The sequence below is a fragment of the Xyrauchen texanus genome, chromosome 32, assembly GCF_025860055.1.
Source record: "Xyrauchen texanus isolate HMW12.3.18 chromosome 32, RBS_HiC_50CHRs, whole genome shotgun sequence".
NCBI classification, from domain to species: Eukaryota; Metazoa; Chordata; class Actinopteri; order Cypriniformes; family Catostomidae; genus Xyrauchen; species Xyrauchen texanus.
Genome location: NC_068307.1, coordinates 21,495,262 through 21,515,101, shown reverse-complemented (window position 1 = coordinate 21,515,101; position 19,840 = coordinate 21,495,262). Strand labels below are relative to the sequence as shown.

At 36.2% G+C, this 19,840-nt stretch overlaps 3 protein-coding genes across 6 annotated transcripts; 2 read left to right on the top strand and 1 right to left on the bottom strand.

Annotated features, from left to right (window-relative positions):
* Positions 1 to 544: 544 nt before the first annotated feature.
* On the top strand, positions 545 to 6,685 carry LOC127625939 (DET1- and DDB1-associated protein 1). 2 transcript variants are annotated; one of them, XM_052101429.1, is made up of 6 exons: positions 545 to 609; positions 738 to 812; positions 1,940 to 2,020; positions 2,179 to 2,230; positions 2,396 to 2,457; positions 5,095 to 6,685. In XM_052101429.1, exons 2-6 carry the CDS (start codon positions 804 to 806, stop codon positions 5,203 to 5,205), a joined length of 315 nt encoding a protein of 104 aa, XP_051957389.1. In that variant the 5' UTR covers positions 545 to 609; positions 738 to 803; the 3' UTR covers positions 5,206 to 6,685. The 2 variants fall into 2 exon arrangements, with proteins under 2 accessions (XP_051957389.1, XP_051957388.1); XM_052101428.1 differs by having other exon boundaries at positions 553 to 812.
* A 316-nt stretch (positions 6,686 to 7,001) lies between these two features.
* LOC127626305 (protein ABHD8-like) lies at positions 7,002 to 11,793 on the top strand. 3 transcript variants are annotated; one of them, XM_052102009.1, is made up of 6 exons: positions 7,002 to 7,112; positions 7,913 to 7,972; positions 9,308 to 10,074; positions 10,168 to 10,338; positions 10,509 to 10,725; positions 10,956 to 11,793. In XM_052102009.1, the coding sequence occupies exons 3-6, from the start codon at positions 9,317 to 9,319 to the stop codon at positions 11,253 to 11,255; spliced, it is 1,446 nt and encodes a 481-aa protein (XP_051957969.1). In that variant the 5' UTR covers positions 7,002 to 7,112; positions 7,913 to 7,972; positions 9,308 to 9,316; the 3' UTR covers positions 11,256 to 11,793. The 3 variants fall into 3 exon arrangements, 2 of the variants coding, with proteins under 2 accessions (XP_051957969.1, XP_051957968.1); XR_007968435.1 differs by lacking the exons at positions 7,002 to 7,112; positions 7,913 to 7,972 and having other exon boundaries at positions 8,844 to 10,074; positions 10,956 to 11,362; positions 11,449 to 11,793; XM_052102008.1 differs by lacking the exons at positions 7,002 to 7,112; positions 7,913 to 7,972 and having other exon boundaries at positions 8,844 to 10,074.
* Positions 11,794 to 13,697: 1,904 nt separating this feature from the next.
* LOC127626163 (40S ribosomal protein S15) lies at positions 13,698 to 15,569 on the bottom strand. The gene is made up of 4 exons (XM_052101751.1): positions 15,530 to 15,569; positions 15,058 to 15,143; positions 14,236 to 14,470; positions 13,698 to 13,844 (listed from the first exon to the last, which is right to left on the bottom strand). Exons 1-4 carry the CDS (start codon positions 15,530 to 15,532, stop codon positions 13,731 to 13,733), a joined length of 438 nt encoding a protein of 145 aa, XP_051957711.1. The 5' UTR covers positions 15,533 to 15,569; the 3' UTR covers positions 13,698 to 13,730.
* Between the last annotated feature and the right edge of the window lie 4,271 nt (positions 15,570 to 19,840).

The window sequence follows — 19,840 nt, the reverse complement described above, 5'->3', positions numbered from 1 at the left end:
GTAAAAGAAAAGCTTGACATTTGATATTGCGTTCACTGACTTGCAAACAGGAGAGTTTGCAGTAAACAATTATGATCTAATTGTTTTACTGTAAAGAAATCGCACTGTGGGTAATGACTTGTGTGTTCAGTATATTTTAAGGCTGTTAAAATTAGTTTTCAGGAAATGTGTCGAAGCAATTGGGAAAATACAGTGTTTATATTTATATATTTGTGGTAATATGCTTGCACGCTCCCAACTCCCATCTTTATGGTGATATAAAAAAGGGAAAAATAAAAAAATAATAATATTTTAAATAACATTTTATAAGGCTGGGCAGTGCAAGCATTCTCACATCAAGACCTGCCACATCGTGATGTCACTGAACAACCTACTTTTTGTAGTATGAATATGTATGATTACTGTACAAATAACTAATAAAACTTTAGATGCTATGTTTGTCAGTCCACTCTCTCTGTCATTTTATATTATTTATAATTTATTTAATAACACTGGAGAGAGAGAGGGTTATTGAGACCTGAACTGAGAGAGAGAGAGAGAGAGAGGGTAAAGGGGCAGGCTTAACTGTTGCTGAAACAGGACTTTGGCTGTACCTGTGACTGTGGCGTCGTATGTATAGCTACTGTGCATATTTCTTTGGCGTATTGTGTTCACGTATATCTCTGTGCGGTAACTGTGTTTCTTCTGGTGTGCGTTCTGCTGTCTATTGGTGTCGGTTCTGTCGGTACCGGGCTCAGTGTGATCTCAGTCAGTGTTCAGGCCTGTCTGAGCACAAACACAACTACTGGACAGCTGAAATCACCATGGACAAAGTAAGTTTCTATACTCATGATTTCCTCCTCTTTTCATGTCACGGCAGTTTTAAAGCATTCAACATTGGCATTTTGTCTTTAATGATAAAGTCTGACTTAAAAGGTAAACGTTTTGTCGCTGTCAGGTTGTGAGTGTGAGTTAGCACGCTAGGCCGCTTCATACTAACTCCAATGGCTAGTTTATATCAACCGTTTTCTTAAAACAGCTGTGAAATAAAGACATTATAATGTTTAAATCCGGTTAACTACCCGTTATTTGATCGTTCTCAACCAACGTGGTGTTTGTGTAATCATAACATCCTCTCACTCGTGTCATGTTTGGATGCTAACGTGTTAGCATGTGGGGAGGCGCGAGCTCGATACACTTCAGCTTTTGTCTGGCAGTCACGACATGCATGTGTTTATTTTATTACTGTTGTTATTATCAAATTTAATGAAGCAGTGCAATTAAGATACAGATACATCTTCTGATAACCTCCATATTTTCAGTTAATAACACTGGCAACGCCCAAAGGTGTGCATGCATCATAGCCCCCCGTTTGTAGTGCATTGAAATTAATTATCTACAGCAGATGTTTGTAAATAAAATCTATTTCTTAACCTTAATTATTTATATGTTAGTTGCTTTATATATTTCTATAAGAGCTGTTAAGGCCCCTCCTGTCATTGATTCCCTACAGTGTTGGGAGAAATGCGCCATGCTTTCTGTAATCTGATTCTATCTTGTCTATTTTAAATTCAACATTAAAGATGACTGATAGATGGATATTATTATCAATCATATCTGGTATCATGAGCATATATATATATATATATATATATATATATATATATATATATATATTATAATTTTTATGGAATAGATCTGTTATGGTCTGTCAGGTTACTTACGATCAGTAGCTCTCATGCAGTTCAATGTAAAGTAAAAGTCAACTTGTTTCACATGTAAATCAATGTAAAAATTGTTAGTCATTCTAGAATGAGAACAGATTACCAAGGAAAAGTCTTTACCCTCTAGACTGTGATCTGTCCAATGTCAATGTATTAAAGTAATACACAATACTTGTTTTGATTATTGGGGTTGGATGTATTAATACTAACCTCTTTTGTCCCTGAACTCTTTAAAGGCAGATTTCCTGAAAGGACTACCTGTGTATAACAAGACTAACTTCAGCAGGTTTCATGCAGATTCTGTATGTAAAGCATCGGTAAGATTTGCAGTACTAAATGATAAACAGTTTTGCCATGTTCGTTATGCGTAATCCTCTCTCCGAATGTTTAATGAGCATTTTAACACTACAGCTGAGAATGACAATTTCAGGTTTGTTTTTGTATTACACTCACAAGCTATATTTTTCTCTCACAGAACAGAAGGCCGTCAGTCTACCTGCCTACGAGGGAGTACCCCTCTGAACAGAGTGAGTGCTTTCGTTGTAGCTTCAAAATGAAGTTAGAAATGGGGAAAATTGTGTGAAAAATAGAAAATCTAGACTAAATCTAAACTATATCTGATGTATTTCACAAAACACTTTGTTTCAATCTCAAGCCTAAATTTAGAATTGTTTTTCTCTTTCTCTCCACAGTCATTGTCACAGAGAAGACAAACATACTTTTGCGTTACCTTCATCAACAGTGGGACAAAAAGGCAAGTGTCTTCTTATCTCCAGTAGCATAAAACAAATTATAAAAAGCATCTGCTTTCGGAATGTTATTGTTGCTTTCTGACCATGGACCAATACGATTCTTTCTCTTTAAGTTTCCTTTACAATGGACAAATATACGGATTTCATACTTTGCCTTAACAAGCTTTTTGTTTGAGACTCAGAGTTCGGAATGGGGCGTTACGGTTATCTCATGATTTGGTTCGATATACGATATGTCTCGATCTATATTGACACTTAAATTGCCAAGTACGACAGAGAATCATTTTTGTGCAAAATGCATATTATAGTTTCTCATCAAAATAAAGTTCCTTAATACACAAAATAAATGCTCAAATTTTAAATAATAAGAGTTTCTCGTATACCTTTCTTTATAAGAAAATATCACAAACAAATAAACCTTCAAAAATAGTGGGCTACATTCAGGCTGATCAGGTGCAGAACAAGTTATAGAACTGAACAAAACCTGTCCTTAAAAGGTATGTGAAAGTGTATATTTTTTATAATTTGTTTGTCATCATTATTTTAATCACATTTTTTACTTGTTAAAATATGAAAATTCTAATTTCAGTTCATATTATATCATGAAGTGGTATATATAATAATTATATAAGCTTTCAGCGTTTTAAATAATGTGTAAAATATTGAAATAATAACATTAATTTGTATTACAAGTGCTAAAATGGTTACTGTCACTTTAAGAGTTCGATGTGCATCTCACAGACTTGCACAGTGTTCTGGTTCATTAACGAGAGTAGTCTCCTTTTTAGCATATCTGTGCTATTTGTGATTTTACATGTATATTTCCGTTTAATCTTTTATTTGACTGTTAAATATTAAAATCTGTAGGATATTAAAACATACATAATTCAATGAAAGTGGAGTGTGTAGGTTTCATCTTTGATGGACACACTACATGGAAGAAAAGTTCTGTTTTAATCCAGCATTTTTCAACAAAAGGTGATTTTCCAGGTATTGCCGTACTTTTCTAAAAGATAATTTAAGCACTTCAAGGACCTTGTGTGAACCCTGTAAACGGTGTAGAAAAAAAGCTCAGTAGGGGTCAAATCAAGTGATTAAGAGATTATGTTTGACGGGTCATTTCATTTATGATGACATGGACTAGACGTTGACAGATAGTGGGTTTTGCCGATAATGATAACTAAGGTGGTGGAAAAAGCAGAGAACCGATTAATCGGACTATAGTTTTTAAATCGTTCATAGATTGTTACAAAATGTTCTTAATCCGCACATACAATCAAGAGTCCAAAATTAATATAATCCAGATTGTAGTTTATTTTTCAACCAAAATCCCAATAATAACCAGAAAAAATACGATTGTTTAAAATAACACTTGTTTCAACACTTAACAAGCCTCAAACACACCGCTGACTTATTTTGAAATCTCAATTTATTTTGAAGTGCTCATGCTCTTGGATAATAATAATATATTTACCAAATTAAGCTTTTTATAGCCTATATATTATTATTATTATTATTATTATTATTGCAATATATCAAGTTGCATGCCCTTGCTTCAGTTTAAAAAAACTATCAGAGGATATTAAAAAAATTATCAGAGGAACACAGAGGAAGAAAAAAAAAAAAAACTTTCAGCATAGATTTTTCCAGATAACCAACTGATAGATTAAAAAAAAATGTACTTTCTGTACCATTTAATTGGTAAAACCGATATATCGGTCTACCTCTAACATGAACCAAAAACAAATTTTAAAATATCGACTTGTGCTTCGATATGGTTCGTCTTTTATTTTATATATATATATATATATATATTGAAATTCAATATATCGTCCAATCTCTACAGTGTTCAGATTTTGACATTTGTTACAAAAAATAGTTCTGCAAAGGGGCTATCACAGTGACCGTGATTAGCACTAAGTGGAAATCATTCATTTTCAGTGAGAATTGGCAATCTGAGCAAGAGCTGAAGGTCTACACAGGCTTTAAAATAAATCCAGAACCCAACCCGCATCTGAGACTGTGTGACCCTACAGGTACCATCAGATTTTAAGCCAAAACCTGAAATCGCTCATTCGGTTTATAATTTCTTTAAGTAAATTTGTGCAATAGACTGCGTTTTATTTATACATGCCTGGGTAGCTTAGCGAGTATTGACGCTGTCTACTAGTTCGAATCATGGGTGTGCTGAGTGAATACAGCCAGGTCTCTTAAGCTACCAAATTGTCCCAGTTGCTAGGGAGAGTAGTCTCAGATGGTGTAACCTGCTTGTGGTCATGATTAGTGGTTCTTGGCCTCAATGGGGCATGTGGTAAGTTGTGCGTGTATCGTGGAGAGTAGCATTAGCCTCCCCTGCTCTAAGTCTCTGCGGTGTCATGCACAGTTAGCCATGTGATAAGATGCGTGGATTGATTCTCAGAAGTGGAGACAACTGGGACTTGTCCTCTGCCACCCGGATTAAGGTGAGTAACCACGCTCCACGATGACATACTATGTAGTGGGAACTGGGTATTCCAAATTTGGAGAAAAGGGGATAAAATAAAACATGGCATTGCAGCCCCTCAGCACACCAGAGCTTTTACTTTTATCTGAAGTTTGAAATTAAATGTATGTGGGTTTTTTTCTGTAATGTTATGCAGAATGCAGCAAAAAAGCGAGAGCAGGAGCAAGCGGATGGAGAGGGAGGCAGCCCAGCACCCCCTCGTAAAATCGCCCGGACAGACAGCCAGGAGATGAACGAAGACTCCTAGAGAAACCTGCCACCCAACAGCACAAGGACACGACAAGGCCAGCTCTCTCTTGTGCACACCCCACGGGAATTTCATCTCAGAAAAAAGAAAGAAATGGATAAACACTTACTTGTAGTGTGCTTTTTATTTCACTGAGTGCTTCCTGATGCAGTCAGTGCCCCTCACCCAGCCTGTCTGCCCAGTTTTTAACACATGGGGGCGTGACAGAGTGCCACTGCCAACTTTGGTTCTGTTGAACTCTGAACTGCTGGGGGGGAGTGGGGTGCAGAGATATTTACCAAGCACATAATAAGGAATGTCCAGTGTCTGCTATGAACCATTGTGAGATGTGACTGTGATTTGTTAGGACACTATAAATTTAATTTAAAAGTGTTTAAGCATTCTCATAATCTTTGCTGTGGATCGTTGCTTACCTGATACACTCCGCCACAGGCACTAAAAACAGTATCTCTTTGGTGTCCAAAAAGGGAAATGTCTGAAATATACAACCTTGTTCGGCAGATTTAGATGTAGTATTTTGTGTTGGTATACTGTTACGGTCTTCCTAGCAGATGCATACTTGTGCATGAATGCAGTGCTAGGCCTCTTTATCACTCACCAATGTCACGGGTTAAGTGCTGATGATGTGAAGAAATACAAATGGTGAGTTACAAATGCATAGTCAATGTCTGTCTCTCTCACAACCCCATCTTGTCATATAAGCTTTCAGTGCTTTGATAGTTACAGCAGGCTTTGCTCTGGAGTCATCAACCGATTGATTGCCTTAAGATACTAGGTTTTATCATTGACTTTGATTCTAGTCTGAATGAATCCCTGTGTGCTGATCCCGTTATGGTCATTTTGCCTACTACATATGATGAGACTTTGCCTAAATTGGACATTAATGAGGCGTCTTGTTTGTTATCTGGATTTGTAAAATGTTGTTCCCTAGTTCTGAGATTTGAGGCATAACTATGCAGCAGTTCTCCTCTTAACCTGAAGAGGTAGTCAGTGAACTGGTTGTGGAGGATCAGGTTAAATAGGAGGAGCTTTGCGCATGTTGCTTAATACTGTGTGGCAGCAGGTGTACTCGCAACATATCCGTAATATGCTGTGCTTTTACTGTCTCGAGGCACAATATTAGGAGATGTTAAGTCAGCTATGCCAGTGGTTTTTGTGTTAAAAAGTGTTCCAAATAATTTTTCTTTCCTGGAAAAGTTTGGTGTGTTCTAATAAAAAAAAACAAAAAAAGTAAACTTATTAAAGCCATCAAGATTTACATTTTTTTTTAAAGCATGCATGCATCATGTCTTTGGCAAATGTCTTGAGTAAAGATTGCTTTTAAAAGCTCAGAGACGTTTACAATAATAAGGGGGAAGTGTGCATAGAGCAGCCCATGTTTTAGAGCATTACTACAACAATGACTGCAAAAACACACACAATTTGTGTTTTCTTGTTCTTTTAAAGCCTTCCCAACATTTTTTGAGAAAAATAAATTAAGTGACTGTTGAATTTGTGTCAAGCATTTTATGGGGGACTATATATATGTGATTGGTTAATTCTACATAATATTGGATAGCTAGTGGCGTGTTTTCAGTGAGGCTGGTCTCTATTAACATAAGCTCGACAGGTGTAATCCACTTTAATCCTGATTTCTAACTGTGACCATGTCAGCACTTGGACCTGGAGATAGAAATAGAATAAAAGCGATAAATGGTCTGTTTATGCTCTTAAGAAGTTTATTAGAGCAAGGGAAGTCTTTAAACTATCTTTAAAAGAAATTTGAGTGGGACTACTACCATTTGGATTAGATTATTGGATTGAGTAGCCTATAGCAGATTACGACCCACATTTTCATTACACTGTGAAGAGAAGCGACTAGAGTCAGCAGTCCAGCTTTTTCATGTAGTGGGAACATTGGTGATCAGGTAAGACATTACACTATATATCAGGGTATTTATATTTATTTAATCAGGATTGTATTTACAATTGGTGGTAAACCAGATAATCCATACCAAAATACTAGTGACGTAACTATTTACAGTGCCTTAGAGTACCCTAATACATGGCTACTACTACGATGCATCTATGTAACCAAATTGAGTGACTTAACTAAGAGTTAATTGTAATAAAAGTGACCCAGATGTCAGCTACAACACAGGCTAAAATGGGAGAAATTGTCTAGACCTGTCTAAAACAAAACTATTATGAGACAAAAACCAAAGCTATTTAGAAAATGCTCTGGAAAGCAAAGCAGTATGTTTGATGCAAACTACATCTACAGACCAACATCCAGGTAACATATTGCATGATGGGGGTTGCATTATGTCAGCAGGAGAAAGAAGCGTTTAATGGCAACAATACATGAAAAGCTATAAAGAAAACCATTCCTTCAGCCAGAGGTTTGTGTTTAAGGTGGAATTGTTCAGCAGAACCATTTCTTCGATCAGTGTTTTTCAGCCTTTTTTCTGCCACCACATTTTATGACTAAAACAATTCTACGGCACACCGCTATCCAAAATATGCAAGCCATCGTCAATATTCTTTCTTTTCAAGAACTTGTCCATGTTTTCTTTCCATTTAGTAGCATGTTTACTTGTAATGTTTGAAATTCAGATATGCAAAAAAAAAAAGTCACATAGGTAGGCTACACTTTGTGAGGTCACCGGTGGCAAGAGCGCTAAATGGGTAATGAAAAAAACTAAACATTTTCTTTTCTAATTTGTAGATTTGTTCTGGCAATGCCACAACAAATTACAGGGATGCAAACTCTTGAGAGGCGAAAAAGGTACAACAATCATTACATCTACACCACTACAAAATGAGTATTTTGGTGAGGCTTGCTTCTGTTTCACAACTGATTATTTCAGTGACACCCTTCTGGAAATGTTACTAGGTGGCAACAAATGAGCGTCTTATGTGCTATGAGTGAGTCATTGAATCATTTCGAGTCATGAACGAAATCTACCAAGCGAATTTAAAATGTTTATGCATTAAAAGAACAAAGCAGATCTGTATTCTTCCTTCAGTCTGAGCATTATTTTTCATCCAAAAGACAACAATAATAGTCTAATAATAGTGAGTTTCAAAAACGTCCTTACATTCTCCTTTGAATTACCTTAAAATTTGCATGACTACAAATCGACTGACTTAAGTATAAGAATTATAAACACAAAGCAGATCTACGGGATAGGCTAGGAAAATTATTTAAACTGCTAAGCATGTCTTTTATCAGAAAAGACCACAATAATTGACATATAATAATCATTTTGAGTTTCAATAATGTCACTTTCATCATTGTAAAGCGCATTTCACATGAGTTGAGTCGAGGCCTCAACACTATTCAACGCCAGCGTCAAGCGCTGCATCACCCTCCACATGATAGTTGCATAAATCATCACAGGGGGCGATTTTATGAGTTTGCCGCATAAAAAAGTGGGAAATGTGCTCTATAAACACTGACAACATGTATTTGGAAGAGAGAGAAAATCTTGCAGTTGATTTGATTGCAGAAAGTAATAAAAGGACTCGTTTAGGTCTCTGAAATTCGTAAACGATAAGGTAATATTTCATTCAATTCAATGTCTCTTCACAAATTTGGACAGTTTTTGTTTCTTGTTGCTTAGTACTCTCAAAGCCATTATTGGTGAAGCAAAAACGTGTGTGTGAAAAACACTTTGGTGTGACGTCACTTAACACTTATAAATATCACTCACTTTTGCACATTAATCATTGCTCTTCACAATCACAATAGTGACCGATTATGGTTTCAAAACGGCGAATTTCTCCGAAAGGTGAGGAGTTTGGATCACTTAAATTATATATCTATATATATGCAGATTACACAATCTTCTTAGGGCACCAGCCACTATGGGTGTTGTGCCAAAATCGGATCCCCCTCTAGATTCTTACTCTCCACTGACTGATTGATCCCAATCCCTAAAGCGTAAGGGAGCCAGAAAACGACATGACACCAGCTCTGACAGGGGATCGCTTCACACACAGCAGGAAGACCGTTATATGATTAAGTGAAGTATTGTTTGAAGATTCACTGTTTAGCCCATTTTCCTTAAATAAAGCATTGATTTTTTGAGAACACATTTTTACTTATTCTTTTCCCCAGGTGTTCACCATGCTGACCAGTTTTGTGGATGGAATATTCTGTTGCTTCACAGGCAAGTCAACCAATGTGGTGGTGCCTATTGAATCCTCTGAGCCAACAGATGGTTTTGAATTTGTGGAGGTGAAACCAGGAAGGGTTTTGAGAGTTCGACATATTATTCCAGACAAACCAGTGGTTGAGGAGCCAGGGACTGGGGAAGGGGGAACTGTAAGCTGCAAGCGTAAAATCTCAGTGTACCGAAACGGACAACTTCTGATTGAGAATGTGAATGAAGCTAAGCATCCAGAGTTGGTACGCTATCAGAATGGAGACAACACTGTGGATAAAGGGGTTAATTATTATGACCCTCCGGCAGCAGCGGGCCAGACTGCAGTGCCAACACCAGGGTCTGATGCAGGAAAGACTGCAGATGCCAAACCTGCACCTCCACAGGATCAGCAGCAACCACAGCGCAGACGGCGCAAACCTAAACGCTCCATTGTGATTGACTGTGAGCGGAAGATCACATGCTGCAAAGGCACTCACCCTAATGTGGCCTTGTTTTTCATACACGGGGTTGGAGGATCACTGGACATTTGGGGAAGCCAACTGGATTATTTCTCACAACTTGGCTATGAGGTCATTGCCCCAGACCTGGCCGGCCATGGTGCGAGTTCAGCTCCTCAAATCCCTGCTGCATATACTTTTTACGCACTAGCTGAGGATCTTAGAATCATATTCAAGAGATATGCGAAGCGGCGGAATATTTTAGTAGGGCACTCTTATGGGTGAGGATTTCTTCTTTTCTGTCCAAAAAGAAAATGTACTCAAATGCAGATACAGTTTTCCACTAATTTCTTGTATTTTCCTTCTTTGAGCAGAGTCTCATTTTGCACCTTCCTGGCTCATGAGTATCCAGAGCAAGTTCACAAGGTTGTGATGATTAATGGTGGTGGTCCTACAGCACTTGAGCCCAGTCTCTGCTCTGTCTTCAACTTACCCACTTGTGTCCTTAACTTATTGTCCCCGTGCCTTACCTGGAGTTTCCTCATGTAAGGATAAACCACTGCACTGGTGCACTGGATCTATTAGTCAATACCAGGAGTTTATCCTGTGGGAATTTTATTTGCCTCTTTGAACATGAATGTCTGTCTGGCAACCACTTTGTCCATTTAATTCAATTCTATTTTTACTAAAAAAAGATGTCTTTTCTTTCTTGAAGGGCTGGATTTGCCCATCAGGGAGCACGAGAAAAGAAATTACTGAAAGAAAACAATGCCTTCAATGTGTCCGCCTTCGTTTTGCAGTCCATGATGAGTGGACAGTATTGGCCTGAGGGTGATGAGGTTTACCATGCTGAACTCACTGTGCCTGTTTTGCTTGTCCACGGCATGTATGACAAGTTTGTACCAATACAAGAGGACCAACGTATGGCAGAGGTACAATAATTTTGTCTCAAACTTATTCCCACCTTAGATTTATAAGATAATCTGTGAATAAAATATAAATTCACAAGGCTGAATTTTACTGGCAATTGATTAGTTTCTACTAATTTTATAAGCTGATGTGTAGATCCAAAATTACTTATGTGCTTATAATTTAATTAGTTTTTGCGAAAAACAATCATAATTGCTTCTTACGCATCCTTTCTTTACTCACTTTCATATAGATCCTCTTGCTGGGCTTCCTGAAGGTCATTGATAACGGCAGTCACATGGTCATGATGGAGTGCCCTGATGTAGTTAATACTCTCTTACATGAATTCTTCCTTTGGCAGCCATCAACAGACCCAAAAACCAAACAGGAAAAAGCTTCCACCATACCTCACAAGGACACAGCAAGACCTAAAACTGCCCCTAGGTCACCCTCCAAATCTCAATCAGACATGATAAGGCCAACAACTGCTCCAAAGATCAGCAATAGCGGGACAGAGGCCCTGGTTGACGGAAAATTTAAGGGCAAGAAATAGCTGATCTACAAGCAAAGGAATTGGTTAAACCTGCTTTTCTTTGGCGATTAGCCAAAATGTAACAGCTGTTTGAAAAGAGGATGTGCTCGAACAGTCACCTTCTCCTGGTATGTGTAAGACTACAGAGAACACAAAAAACTGCTATAAATTACATGTACCAATCGACAGTGGAGTTTTGCTTTAATATTTTCAGGTTTTGGCTGAGGAGATGAAGATTTCTAGAAGATGATACGTTTCTTTCAATCACAGCCAATTCAACTAGGGATGGACCGATGTATCGGCCAAACATCGGTATCGGCCGATATTCGCCTTGTTGACTGACATCAGCCTATCGGCAAATACGATGTCATTCACTGACGGCAGTGTCCGATGTTTATCTGGTTATATGTCTCTGTTATTTGCGATCGACTTGGACAACAGTTGCCTACCCAGCTGCAGTTTTGGAGAAGATCCAACAGATGGTACTAGAATACCACCCACAGCCACTGGCTACACACGACTCTGGCATGACGTAAGAGGCAACGGATGTCGTGCACATGTGTGGGTTTTTTTTTTTTTTTTTTAAATAAGTGCAAGAAAATGTCGGTGGTGTGAGAGTATTTTACTGTCTGGTCTGTGATTTAGTGAAAAATTCTGCTGTATAGCAGGCTAAAAAGGCTCTTGAAAAAGTCATTTTTCACAAAAAGAATCTTTGTTATTTGAAAGAAGGTTATATTAAATGTTTCATAAATTTGTATGATTTCATTTATTAGCATTCAAAGATAGTGTGATGCAGGGCTGAAAGACTTCAAAACAGCTCATTTATTTTTCTAATGAAAATTTCTTTGTTTCACTGGCACAAAAGAGGGATTAAATAAAAGCAAAAACAAAATAAACAACAAAAAATTGGTATCTGCCAAATTGTTATTTAAACATCGGTATGGGCCCAGAATTTCAAAATCGGTGCATCTCTAAATGCAACAGCCCACTTAAAAACAACAAAGAATAAATGTTTAAATGGAATAAACAATTCTTATAATATCATCAGTCCAAAACCTTTACTACAAATAAATGAAAATGTCAATATTATATATATTATTACAAGTTTTGCACAGTCTAACATATACAATGCAGACTTCTGGTCTAAATGGAATCTCTTTCATTTGTCAGCATTATTTCAGGCTTTTATTGTAAGCTTATATTTGAATTCATGTCAAATACTTCTCGAGTTATGACGTACTATTCACTTAGGAACCTAAAAATGACACTTTTATATTAATTTTCTGTCTTAAGTTGAAAAAACTGATATAAAGGGAGATATTTCATTCAACATTTTTAAATTCGACACAACCACTCCTTGAACTTACACAGACACCTCTCGCGGCTTGGATGCAGCATCATTTTAAATCAAACATGGCAGCCCCCCTCCATGTAGAATACACCAGATTTGTTAAGGTTACCAATACGACTGGAGTCTTAATTTTAATGCGAGTAGTCATGATTTTATACATATATTGTAAAATTACAATTCATATCTTGTTCTTTTTTAATGAGGAAATAATTACAGAATACACCTTAAACAAGTAGGCTACAGAACCATCAACATAATTATGAACGCAGACCTTTAAATCCCCTTGTCCTCAGAGACACAGACGGAGTACTTCATTTATTAACATTTAAACTTGTGTAACTTTTTTGGCATTAGAATACTTCTATACCAGCTTAATATGCAGAGACATCTTTAAATTTGCCATTCATAGATTTAATTTCTCAAAAACTAACGCTGTATCTTTGTGGCTCAATAAAAATTCCTGTTTGTTTTGAAGGACGCACTTATGCTGCGTTCCATTCATTCAAGTCAGATATTGCAACTTCCTAGTAGGAAAAGTGCAATGGAACACCACTTGTCGGAATTACAAATAAGAAACTTGTGAAAATTTGAACTCTTATTAACTAATATAAACAAGTCAGACTTCATACATTGTGATATTAAAATGTAATATTGTCTAACAATATCAGACACTAAAACACTAATTTTGCAACATTGTTTATCAATTAGGTTGAAAAGAGACTTCTCTGGTGAAAATCTAAACCCTACTACAGTAAGCTAATGGGAGCCTTCCAGTTTTTTTTCCTCACATGTCATTTTCCGAGCATCTGGATGCTTTTGTGACCGGAGATTTCAAGTAGGAATATCCCACATCAGACTTGAGTGGAATGTAGCATTAGACCCCACCTAACAACTTTACTGAACCAATGGTGCATTTGGGGGCGGGACTATATGAACAAAAGTAGATTAAAGTCTAATGGGAAAGCTATTTTGAAAACTCATTTTCAAAATTAATTATTTTAAGTCCTGTACAATGGATACAAATAATGATTTTCAGTGTGGAAACATCCCACTTTCCCTTCCAAGAAAGAGTAACAGCATTTATGAAAAAAAAAAAAAGACAAATTTCAAGGTAGTTTTTGAAGCTTTTATTTACAGACTTGTGTTTACTTCAGAGGAATGAAGCGAGAAGAGTGAGTGGCTCCAATACCTGGCCGGCCATGCTTAACAGGCTTGTATGTGATGGAGAACTCTCCAAGGTAATGACCAATCATCTCGGGCTGAAAAGAGGAAATAAATTACAATAATAGCTGGATCTCATGGATTCACTAATCAATAAATAATCTGAGTAAATTCAGCCAAAAAGATAAAGTTCTTTAATAAAAGGTTTTAAATGGTTCAATGGTACAGTAATTTTTTTTTTTTATTGAAATTTAACAAGTTTAAAATTGTAATTTTTGAAATCTTTTGAATTAGATCCCACTTTCCAAACCAGATATTTGACATTTCTTCTCAATGCTTTGTACCTTTAGGCTTTTATAGTTTCAGCAATATAAAAGACAAATGGCAGCAATGATGAAAAGCTACACAAGATATTCTAGAAACATCTACACATCCAAAAAAAACTATAGATTTACAGTACATAATTCATCTTCAAGTCATCCTTCTCACCTTGATTTCAACCTGGTTGAAGGCCTTGCCATTGTACACGCCAACCATGGAGCCAACCATCTCCGGAAGAATGACCATGTCTCTCAGGTGAGTCTTCACGACCTCTGGTTTCTCCATCGGCGGAGCCTCCTTCTTAGCCTTGCGGAGGCGTTTAAGGAGAGACTGCTGCTTCCTCCTGAGGCCACGGTTCAACCTCCTTCTCTGCCTGGCACAATAGAGCTGCATCAGCTGCTCACTGGGAACACAGACAATAGCTCATTCAGCAAGATCAAAAATCTAATGCTGCTTTTTCAAAACAAACACTTCCTGGCTTTTCAACTCTTTATGCCATCATTGTTTTTATACACCATCCCAGCTTCTAATTAGGGCAAAATCAGGGTTAAAAACAACAAAGCTATTAAAAAGCTATAGAAGTATATGACTTTTCATAAACTGTTCCTGGGCTGACTTTAATAACCTTTTTAAGAGTTCAATCCAATGTTCAATCAAACATTGGCAGTGTAAATGTTGCATTTTCCAGATCATTTCAAATCTGTCTTCAGTTATTTTCTCTAGTTAGCTCAAGTCAGACAATTAACATGGAGAAGGACTTAAATTTCAACATGTTCCTCACACAAAGCTTTTGTTTTATTTTAATATAATTTTTATTATATTCCTCACCCATTTTCCATCTGAATGCAATAGAGCAGTGTATAGTCACACAAGTTTGAAACGATGTAAGGGTTTGAAACGGACCATTATTTATTTTTTTTGTCCTTTAGCACTTTTACTGTACAAGTCTACAGTACCTTCATGTTGTGAAGTGATTGTGATTCAACTTACTAGGACATGTCCAGCAGCTGGTCCAGATCCACACCTCTGTAGGTGAATTTCCTGAAAGTGCGCTTCTTCTTTTGCTCAGCGTCCGCCTGTTAAGAATCACAACCACCATTAGCCGCAATTCACAGGACTTAACAGCAGTTTCCGACTAACTATTCATGTCACTTCTTAATTAACAGCAAAAACTGACAAAACCTACTTAATCACGAAGTTAAAGCAGTTAAAAGCTCAGCAGGAACCATTATAAACACTGTCCTAAGAATCCATCTCACTGATCTCCAGTGCAAAACTGAAGCTATAAAATCATACAGTCCTCTTCACAAATACATTGCCGGTGAAAAATGATAGCCTGAAAGCATACCCTAATGGCTAAGAATGACACATATATAACGAGTACTCGGATATGTATTTTATTTGTTGCAGATTCGGTTGGATTGTTATAATTCAGTAAATCGCAAAAAAGATGTGTACCTACCATCTTGAGAGACTCCCGGAAAAGGAAATCGTGGGGGAGGCGCAACAATATCGCGAGAGTTCAGTGAACTTTATGACGTATAACAGACAGAGTCGCCCTCTGGTTGAGAGGAGGTGAAACAATACTCCTTTTTCACACCGCAAATATTATTTTCACTTACCCATTTGCTCCAAGACCAAAATAAAAACATCCACTCTTACGTTTGAATGAGTTCCCAGGATAGGTAAAAAATAGAGAGTGGTGGATTAAGACAGTAAAATGGGAGAATATGCCAAATTTACTGTCACTCTCTCAGCAGCTGTAATCGAAACCTCCTCGCGTGGTCATTCATTTTTTTAAACAAAATCCAAGGGTAATATAACATAAAGCATAATGTTATTAACTTACATTCAGTATTTTAAAATATATATATAATATAAAGCATATTGCGTGATTTAGGCTGCTATACAAGGTAGAAATGCGTCACAGTCTGTGAAAAGGGTCTATTGTTATACTTTTGACATGAAAAGATTGATATTTTTAAACAAACCAAGTAAATACCTTATCCATGTTGAACCAACGGAAATAAAAATAAATCAGGTGAACCGAAACTATAATTTACCATGGGCAGGGTAAGGATGGTTACTTTTGAAATGTATTCCACTACAGCAGGGCTGGGCAACTACTTTGGTAAAGGGGTCACATGTAGTGCATTGGGGCCACCTTGTATTTCCTTTTGAGATAAAATGTTCTGCATTGATTTGGGTTTTGTACCTTTTAAGCCCAGAAATAGTTGTGTACTCGATTTTCTTAAGTGTGTCTGTGACTAATGGGACTATTAGTAATATCATGTTTATTTGAAAAAAAAAAAAAAAAAGATACAAAATACCTTTATCTTATTAAATATCTTTATCTATACCTTTATCGGTATTACAATTATACAGACTTTTATTGGACTTTCTTCTTGTACAAACAACAGGCACTGTAAGCAGCACATAACCTTTTCAAATGAACAATGTTTCTGGTTATTTTATGTAAAATTCAAACATCTAAATTTCACTTCATCGGAATAAAGAAAGCAAACATCGTACAATCTTTACTGACTGGTGTGGTGGGTTCAGCATGCGGATGGATGTGCAAAGTGTCCGGCTTGATGCTCTCTTTTCAACTCCTCCGACTGCAACTGGCAAATCTCACCGAGATACAGTTCAAATTGTGCAGTCCACACACATAATCTCAGTAACCGTCCAGTTATTGCACACTTTCACTCATTGATTAAAGTCATCATGGCTGACTGTGAATACTAAATTTCGCCATTTGAAATTGAAAACTATTGATTTTAATTTATGCTGCGTCCAAGCCGCTAGGTGTCAGTATAAGGCCAATGACACAAAGACCAAAGTTACTGAGTGCACCATTAAATAACGTCAGTCGTAAACATTACTTCATTATACTTGGACGTTTTGTTAACATAAATTACTACATAAATTACACACTTTCATGTTTCAAGAATTCTCTTCCTGGTTTTAAATTGGGGTCTGTGTGAGGGCAGAGATGCATGATTTCTAAAACGAGTAGATGAGTAGCCTATACAAGCACAGTAGTATTTTTAAGACATTGGTTTGACATATGGATTTTTTTGGTAGGTCAGTTATTGAACCCTCAGTGTTATCTTATGACTTAAAAAGTTTATTTTACATTTCAAATTTCCTGTATCCTGTATATTTCCTGTGAGCTTTTCTCTTTTATTAAGTGGTATTTCTTCTGGTGTTTCTTTATTAAGAAGTGTTATTTGCTGTCATTTGTTATTTATCTGATGTATCTTTAATCAATCCAACTGACACCTTTTGTGGTCAGATTTGTTTTAATAAAGTTAAAAATAACAATAAGACAATTATTATAATTTTGTCATCTATCTTCCTGTTTGTAGAGTGTACTGAGAAGAGCAGATCAAAATTGATTTCGTGTGGGTTCGCAGAAAGTATTTTCCCCCAAGAGCTGATGGTGTGACAACAACAGCTCCCCTTTACTACGTGAAAATGCTCGTGAGGTGTTTTTCTGACATCCGTGGAGGTAAATTGGGCCTGGCAGATCACATTCAGCCATGACACACTGCACTTTAATTGATATACCTGTAATTCTGCTTCAATTTTATGTTTCAACTTGTTCATAATTTGTGTCAAAATGTGTAGTTGACATGAAATTTCAAACAGGACAGTTCATATTATTCTACATGCAAATTCTTGATATTAAAGAACATTTTTTAACTTTTTAAAATACAAATTTCACCCTACATTTTTAAGAGGCTGAATTTGATTCAAATAGTTGAAAATACAATATAAAATAAAACGTACTCTTTTATATATACAGTATGTGTTTCTGTGTGTGTAAAATGTTTTGTATCACACTGTCCCGGATTAACACTCAAAAAATCTGCTCACCTGAACTATAACCTGATGGGTAAATAACATGAGAAGATGGTCAGAGGTGTCACACAGAGATATCTTTAATTTCTAAAAATTTAGAAATGAATAAAAATGAAATAATGAATACTGAATAAATGCAATAATACTGAATTTTTTTTATTTTTATAAATGTTATGTAGATAAATCCTAAGGATATACCCAAGGACTAAGACCAGGAATAAACCCAACAACGTTTTCTGTCTAATGAACTAAGTAGCCTAAATGAGAAAAGTTAAACTACAGAATGAATCAAGATGAGGCCTCGAATTTGGAATCGGTCAAATGTGAAGAGCTAGAGAGCAGGGATGTTAGTCTGGCACCCTGATATTTGTTAAGATCTTCACACCCTCTTGAGACTGTGCCAGAACATACTTCATTTTTAGGTACAGAAAGTTATGCATGATCTTAAGCTGTAATTCAAGGCATCAGGTCATATTGTTATGTCCTATTGAAGTGGGTTGAGTGAAAAGGTACAGACTTGCTCATACATATCTTTGCAAAGTACTCGTACATTTCCTGATCTCAGCCCAGGTGTCCTAGACACATATACTGTGTTAATAGAAATTACAATAATAAAATCATAAACGATGCTCTCTACTTCCAGCGCTGAAGCCTCATAAGGTCAAAAGGTAACATAAACCCATATGCAAGAGCATTCAAAGAGAATGAGGTAATGTTCTAACATACAGGTTGAGCATATAAGGAATACATCTGGTAACATGAATGTATGGACACTTGAACACAGAGTTGAATATGAATTATAAGGTATACATCGAGCATGAATATAATGATAGTTGTACAGTGATAATATGAATGAATATAAACGCGAGTACATGAATGTGAATATATGATCATGATTGCATAACTAATTTCATGCATAATATCAATAAGCAAAAATATAAAATATAGAAAAGACTCTAGCCACATGAATCGTGCCATTTCTCTGGTGCATAATGTGAATAGTTGCTTATTTCAAAAGACTATAGCCACCACACCATATGTGACTGTGTATTGGGATAGGTTTGTTGGCAATATACCCTGAGAGAAAATGTAGTTATTACATCATAAATATTTAGTTATGAATAAGGTAAATAAATTAAATTAAAACAATGCATACATTTTACCCAACAATTTATTATTATTATTATTATTAACTGAAAGGATGTGAATTGTTCGTTTTGTCTGATGCAATCAGAAACTGTGTATCATATTTTCTGGCATTGTCATTATAGTAAGAGGCTGTGGCAAGTGTAGGTTTATTATTGACAATCTGTTAAGTAATCTTTAACTTCTCTAATGAAAATGTAAAACATTTTTTTTTTTTTACATAATTATAAGAGTATTGAAAACGAGGCATATATTGTCACCTTCCTAAAATAATGTTACAAGTCATTTTTTCAGAAATTTTACCAGAGGTGGTCAGCATCATTAGATGATTGATTTAGGGGAGAAAAAAAAAAAACAATTGTCAAAAAATGACTTCGGATATTATTTTAGGAAGGTGACGATATTATTAAGGTTCTCTTTAAAGCATCATTGTGAAAACATCAATATAAAGGCCATTATATGAATACAATTAATTTAAATTGAACTGTTTACCAGTACTAATTCCTGCTTGATCATGGATGGATGGTTACTGCAAAGGCCTGTTTTAGTTATAAGATCAAAAACGAAATGAAAATATTTCTTGGCTGTTTCCTCATATGGTGGATGTGGAAGGTAAGCTTGTTCTCAGAGATCGTAATTTAAATATGCAAGGGTTTTATTTTTGTTTGTTTAAAACATGGTCATAATATGCTTATATGACATTTTACTTCTTAAACTGATTAGGCAGGGCTGCTTCTGAACATATGGGGGCCACCAAGCA